This window comes from Fragaria vesca, linkage group LG6, assembly GCF_000184155.1.
Source record: "Fragaria vesca subsp. vesca linkage group LG6, FraVesHawaii_1.0, whole genome shotgun sequence".
NCBI classification, from domain to species: Eukaryota; Viridiplantae; Streptophyta; class Magnoliopsida; order Rosales; family Rosaceae; genus Fragaria; species Fragaria vesca.
In genome coordinates, this window is record NC_020496.1 from 29,702,345 (window position 1) to 29,709,615 (window position 7,271).

Here is a 7,271-nt window from a genome sequence, read left to right on the forward strand (position 1 = left end):
GAGTTAATAGTTTAATTGGTCCCTAGAGGGGTTTCGGAGACGATTATTCGTAGGAGGAAAATATGGCGACGGTAAAAATGGTAAATTTTAGCTAGTAAAAGGTAATTTTTATTCGGGTATTATTTTTTCGGGGTGTTTTATTTTTGAGTTGGGTTGTTATAAGATTGGACCGGTTTGGGGTGTGAGGCCCAAATCCATTTTCTCTCCTCTCTTTTTTCTTCCTGGTTTCCCTCTTCCTCGAGTCTCCCGCTGCCCGGTTTTCCGGCTGTCTTTCCGCCGTCGTCCGGCCGCCGTTCGCCACCGCTCCGGTCCCGTTCTGTTGCCCTCCGACCTAGCTACATCCCTACATCCCTGGACCGGTGACAGCCACCCTAGCGCCGCCGTGAAGGAGTTCTCCCGCCTAGAACCTCGAGCTGCCCAAAGTCCTCCATTGCCGGAACTCCCTCCTCCGGCCACAAATCCGGGCAAGCTTGGTATGGTTTTGTAGGTCTCAAACCCAGCTGCCTTGCCCTAAAAGGACTCACTCCGGTTTGCTTCAGGTAAGGAGAAATTTGAGGTGAAAGCTCTAGGGCGTTTTTGATGTTTTTGTTTGATTGGCATAGCTAGGCTTGGATTTTGGGTTTGTGCTAGTTAGGAAAGTTGTAGAGCATGATGAGAGGAAGATGCTGTTAAAATTTCATAGGAATTGGAGGTCGCCGGAATCGGCCTCCGGCCGCCGCTGCCGGAGGAGCCGGCGCCGGTGCCGGAGCTGTTTGGGAGATTTTAATGTTTTTACATTTGGAATATTAAGGGGAGTTTATTGAAGTGAGTTATGAAATTTTTGGATGAGTTTTGGATAGGTTTGTGAATTTCCGAAGTTTGGTATTTTTGGCGGTTAATTAATGTAGAATCCGGCCGTAGGATTTAAGTCGTATTCTGTGGGAAGTTGTTTTTTCGGCTGCCGGTATGTTCGGCGAAGTTTGAGCCGTATTGATGAGTTAAGAATGGCGAATTTGGGCAATGATGAGTGTGTGGGAGGCTCACGTTTAATTTTGCCCATTTTGTTTAAATATTGGATTTTTGGTGGGAAATTAATTATATATTTGGAACAGGACGAGAGGAGGCCCGAGCAGAGGAAGCCTCGGACCGTCATCAGGCTTAGGCCTAATTAGTGAGTGGACCTTTATTTTAATTGAAAAGCATGCGATGAATTATCTGTTGATTATTTATTTCTTTTCCTGAGATTTATTTGTTTCTCGGATATTTGGCAATTTTCCTCCTTTGGAGAGATCCCGAAAATGAGATTTTCGGTGGATATGTTTATTGGATGTTTATGATGATAGTATGTATATATAAATGCTAGCTAGCCATACGTGTTTGATCCGCCATAATGAGGTAAAATACCATTATGGTGTGACGTGAGTGTTAGACACAAGCGTAGTAGCCCTATATGAAAACTATTTTCTTATTTGGTTTATTTAGGTTTTCATTATAGGGAGTCCACACGTATATACACTCGTGCTTTTTTCTGCCATACTGAGGTACAATTCCATTATGGTGTGACGTGAGCGTTAGACACAAGCGTAGTAGCCTTGTATGAATTTCTATTTTTCTAATTTGTTCTTAGAATTCATACAAGGAGTCTGACGAGTGTAAATACATACACTTATATATGTTTATATATAATTTAGCCTGAGGGGCTGTATTTTTTTAAGTTGTGGTGACTAGCCGGTGCTGGTCGTGAAGTTGCCAATTTTTGAGTTGAGCGCTTTTGAGCGATTGCATGCAGTTTTTCTTTGGAAATTAAATTGGGGAAGCATAAAGAAATATTTTTATTTAATTTATTTTGTCCACTCACTCTAACTGTTCCACATGTTTTCCCCTGGGCCCTTCGTTTTAAATTGCCCAGTCTGCAGAGTTCAGGTTGGACCTAGTAGGAGACGAGGCATAGTTACCCGCTTTTCCGCCAGTTTTCATCAGTAGGTTACATGTTTAACCTACTAGTGTTTTCTTGCTTCCGCTAGTGTCTAGTAGCTCTGAATACTTTGGGATTATTGTATATTATTTCGGTGGTGTGCTCGGTCGGTTGACTTTATGTTTAGAATTTCTGAAGGATAATATTTGTTTTTATTTAGCTGGATAATTGTGTGTTATATTTTTTGGACGTGCTGTAGTAAGAGTGTGAATTGGAAATTTTTCGGGTTAGGGTTGTCCATTTCCAAGGGAGGTTTTACCAATCTTTTCGGTAAATTTTCCTTAGAGGTGGTCCCCGCACGACTTACTCCGGGTTTCAGGGTGAAATTTCGGGGTGGGTTGTGTCACTATTAATCATAGGAGTGTCCAACAAACCTATATATACCACAATTTGTTGCATGAAGAAATATATCACATGTACTACAACTACGTATTCACCCATCAATTTTCCATCAAAAAATTCCCCAAAGTGTCATTGTGTTTTTAGTCCGCCAAATAAAGGTGTTCTTGTGGTGGAGCTTTAGGTTCCTCTGATTTGTGCCGATTAGAGTGAGCCATACAACTTATTGTTAGACTGTTGTATCATGGAGGGGACAAGTCAAGAGTCTGGTGCACCGGTGTTATTCCGCAGAGGGCTTGAATCTCCTTAAAAAGAGCGAGATACCCGCGCCTCAGCCTATTGTCAACAAGCTTCTATTATTTGAAATTATAATTTTTATTGTAATTTCTTGTAATTTCACCAACAGAACACAGATCGAAGATCGAAGAGTGAAGGGATTGAAAATAGTGAGGGTACATAATAGAGGCACAAGAATGAAGATTGTGCAAGCTTGCTACATCCATGTATATTGCTACTGATTTCATTGTTCATTGTTGATATATTTCGTATACGATAGTAACGATACAAGTTGGACTACTTACAACTTGGATGAACAATCTGGCTTATATTAGCTAGTTGATCAATTGAGACTTCTCTCTGAAGATATGTGCAAGTTCTTTTGAAGGATTTGAGATTCGTGGTGTTGATTATCATACTACGATTGATAGGCCGGGTTGCACCGGAATCCTTTGAAACTTATAAAGTCGAGTTGGTTCCTGCAGCGAGGTCAGCAATAGCGGGGTTACATGAGGATGAGGCGTGATTGTTTGGAAGAGGCTACTATCAAACAGAACCTGTCATGTACGTAGTTATTGTAGGGATGAATTTGCACAAGGTGGTGTTGATCAACTTATTACTCCTTTGCCTTGCACTCACCTTTATCATGTGGATTGCATTATTCTATAGGTTGGAGAGTCATTTGTGCCCCTTGTGTCGATACGCCGTGCCTAGTGTGGAAGATGGCGAGTCTTCAACTTCGTAACGAAAGCCAAAAAGATACAATTCTTTACTTTAACGTAGATATTAAGACTTTCCCTGATAAGATCAGCACTCAGCAACAATGTTACCGTGATCGTGAAAGCTACCCGAAAACCGCACAGTCACGTCGGCTATGAACACAAAAAGGTGCCCTCCGGGGACGGCCGCCTGAGCCTCATAAAGTAGTTTTTCAAGAATAGTTGGCTGCTCCTGGGACACCCATTATCGAAAGGTGACTAACCATAAGTTCAATAAAGACTTGTGCATGGTGTCTAGGTGAGAAGTGATGGAAGAGCTCAATTTTGCAGGTGCGGATGTTTCAATTGATGAAAAGTCGGTTAGATCATCATCCCAGCATCGGCTTTGCTTGAAGAGACAAGACTGATCGGAAGTTTTCCTTCTTCCGCACCTGGTGCAAGTCCGATTGGTTCTTTTCGCAACACCACTCTGATCTGCTGAAATAATAATGCTCATCGGTGGACATGCTTGAAGATGAAGGGATATTCCTACCGAGATGGTCACCAAACTATGGTGGTATAGTCCCTTGATCAACAAGGAGAAGGACTTATATTCGTACATGAAATAGGAAAACGTGCGTGTCTAATTAACTAGCTAGTTAGCTAATTAATCCCAAATCAATAAGGAGAAAACACTCATCTTTAAGCGATGATATTGCTTTAAACACTCGCATGCATACTTTTTGCGACAAAACAATGATAAAATCGTTGATAAGTTTCTTTTAAAACATTTTTTTGTCATCAAAATTTAGTTGAAGTAACAACTGCAAGCACAATATAGCCACGTATCGAGATATATCTCCTTCAGTACTTGAACAACAAATATAATGGCACGATCGATCCTAACATTTTAGAGGCTTGAGACAAACAACTAAAATGTGGCCTCGTATAAAAATCAAATTAATCGAATAAACTTTTTTCTATGTAACATACATATTATTAAATTAATGTGTCGATAAATTAAACTTAAATACATTAGCAATAAAAGTGAAAATTACAAATGTCACATCCTGACCCTTAAATTTTTACCTTATTTACTAGCTTAATTATAATAAGAATTTTACCGTCTCCGTCATTGAGATAATAGTTTAATTGGTCCTTAAAGGGGTTTTTAATAAGATAAATTGAATTTAATTTAATAAATAAATAAGAGATATATGCCCACTATTGACTAGCGGACTAACCCACCACGGGCCGAATTACAATTCTCCCACGTAAGAGAGAATGGTTGGGGAAACGTGAGTCTATCCGACACGTGTGGGAACTAAAAGAAAAAAATTGTCGATGATAATAGGCTTTTTCTGTTGAATCCCGATCTAGTCTGGTCATATCTATTATCTGTTGATTCCCGGATCCAAGTTCTGGTTGGGATCGTTGTCCGTGAGTGAGAGGGTATCCTAATCCTGGTCGAGTTAGATTAGGGTTGAGGATTTAAGTAGTAACCCAGCCTGGAAGATCTTGGAACCCAGAAAAAAGAAGAAGAAGCGAGCGATCGAGATGGAAGAGAAATGTTATTTCGAGACCATAGTGAACCAACATAGAGCACCCCCCCAGCTTCCGGTCGTGGACGGAGGACAAGGTGCTGATCTCTCTTTATTTTTTTAAGGTAAGAGGCATCCAACATAACCGCAGCATGCCCCTTTCTTATGAACAATATTCTCAAATAGCTCAACAATGTGTTATCATCGATCTTCCAAGATTCAAGCGGCCACGGAATGCAAATCGTTATGCGCGGAAATTGTATGAGGCTCTTACAACCATGGGTGTCCCTGATGTTGAACAACCAAAAGTTGTTCAAGAGCTCTTCCCGGTGCTTGCGGCGGCTGTTTCCACCAACAGCATTGATGCGGCTGTGTTTGACATGACTGTCATCTGTGCTCGATCCGGGGATGGAGATGGGGATGGAGATGGAGATGGAGATGGAGGTGTAGATGTATATGTACCTGAAGATGTAGTACGGCCCAAATTGATTCCTGCAAGTAATTCATCGATTCAGGGTTTGAAGCCGGTGACACTTGATGATAATACTGTTATCAAAGAAACGTCAGAGTGTTCCATTTGTTTGGAGGATTTTGCTGCTGCTGCTTCTGTCGGCAACATTACTGTGTTGCCCTGCACACACCATTATCATGTACATTGCATTGTCCAGTGGATGGAGATTAGCCACCTATGTCCTTTGTGCCGATATGCAATGCCAGTCGAAGATGATGATCACTCCAATTGAGCGCCTTGAGGTGCTACTACTTGCTGTCTCTCTTCTAATTATCTGCTGCATGTTACTAATATTTCAGATTCATCTTTTTATTTATTTATATTGTTTAAGTTGCTTCTTCAGGAGGCGTCTCCGAGCTTCTCGGAGTGACCTTGGTATTCCAATTTCATCTTTTAGTTTTATTTAATTTGTAATAAAATGCTGGTACAGTTTTTAGTTGCTTGTTCAGGGTTTGAGATCATCGTCTTTTTGTTTGTTTATTGTTTGATCCTTGTTTGCCATATTGCAGGAAAACCAGGTGCTCTAGGTTAGGCTAGAATATTGCTGTCAAGATCATCACTTTGAATTGGCTATTGAATGTGAGTTTCAGGTTATTTATAAAACACTAGACTGTTATGTATACCTCTACTTGCTAGATCCCTAATCCTGTCTTTGATTCTTTTCAAATATTCATGTTACTGTTAATCTTTGGTGCACAATCCTCTCTACTTCCATAGCAACTTGTTGGAGGATTGCTACATAAAGGAAAACAAAATCATTCATTTGTGATAGATGCACCTAGACAACCTGGAAGGGTTGCTGGTTGCACATATTTAGCATAATGATACTGTCAGTACTTCTCAGAGGGCATGGTTGCTTCTGGGTTTTCATTTTTATTTGTTTGCTCATTTATGTTTTTTTTAATGATAGTCTAGAAAGCACTTGATTGGACCAGTTCGTTGTGTTATATCTACCAAACATAAACAGCAAGAACTCAAATTTAGCAAAATGTTTTTGAGGGAAGGCATGCAAAACTTCACGACGCTTTTACCGTGGCATAACTTTATTGTGGTGTTGCATTTGAGGATGCCATGAGGCACTTCTGACGAATTTTACAGCTACTGTATTCTAATGAAATTCTGAGATCAGAAAATGTTGCAAATTTTTAAGTGATCAGAAGTGCTTCTCCTGATATTTGGTGAGTCCAATACACAACACTTTCTAATTTTAAGGGACTTAAAATTTGTAAGGGAAGAAAGTATACCATGCACATGATCAATAGTTTATTAAGCAGAATAGGGAGTAAAAACTATTTAATAAAATGTGGATTTCTTCCTATCTTGAAAGGTATCAAGTAAATAGGGGAAGAAGTTTAATTTTTGTACTTCGAAATTTCTGTTTTGGCAGCTCCTTGATAGCTCCAAGGAGCTCAATTGCATTCCAGACGAGCATTATGTCCAGACCTTACTGGCTGTAAGGTAACTATTGTGAGCTTCAGTTATCAATATAGTTTAGTTGGTTCTTCCATAAGCCTCTGCTTCACCTTTTTGTAGGTACCTTAGGTAGGTTCTTCCTAGGATTAAATAGCTAGATCAGATATATTTATGAAACTAGCAAACATTAATGAGAAACCACATCTTAGCAACATTTATGGTCATATGTATGGTTTATTGGTTTCTAAAAGCAGAAATGCAGAATAGACCAGAGAGAGAGTATCAGGACGGTAGCTTAAAGTCTTTCCATTCCTTGTAACTGAAAAGGTCTCATCTTATAAGCAGCTAGGTTTTCTTTCTTAATGTCATTGACTGCATTTTGAGACAAACCTAAAACCAGGTCTCAGATTAAAAGCCTCCTGATTCTCTGGCTTTCTACCTTAACAATATTGGTGTTTATGAAGGAAGGTATAATAAATCTAGATGGGAATCCCATCATCTGTAATTTTTGCTGTTATATATAGTTCTCTCTCTCTCTC

The 7,271-nt window shown here is 39.9% G+C and overlaps 1 protein-coding gene across 1 annotated transcript; it reads left to right on the plus strand.

The window, feature by feature from the left end:
- Positions 1 to 4,557: 4,557 nt before the first annotated feature.
- Positions 4,558 to 5,769, plus strand: LOC101306654 (E3 ubiquitin-protein ligase RING1-like). The gene is made up of 2 exons (XM_004304055.1): positions 4,558 to 4,933; positions 5,026 to 5,769. The coding sequence occupies exon 2, from the start codon at positions 5,087 to 5,089 to the stop codon at positions 5,549 to 5,551; it is 465 nt and encodes a 154-aa protein (XP_004304103.1). The 5' UTR covers positions 4,558 to 4,933; positions 5,026 to 5,086; the 3' UTR covers positions 5,552 to 5,769.
- Positions 5,770 to 7,271: the final 1,502 nt, after the last annotated feature.

Bases quoted from the DNA above. Each gene is read 5' to 3' on its own strand.
- LOC101306654 (XM_004304055.1), top strand. From the start codon at position 5,087: ATGGGTGTCCCTGATGTTGAACAACCAAAAGTTGTTCAAGAGCTCTTC.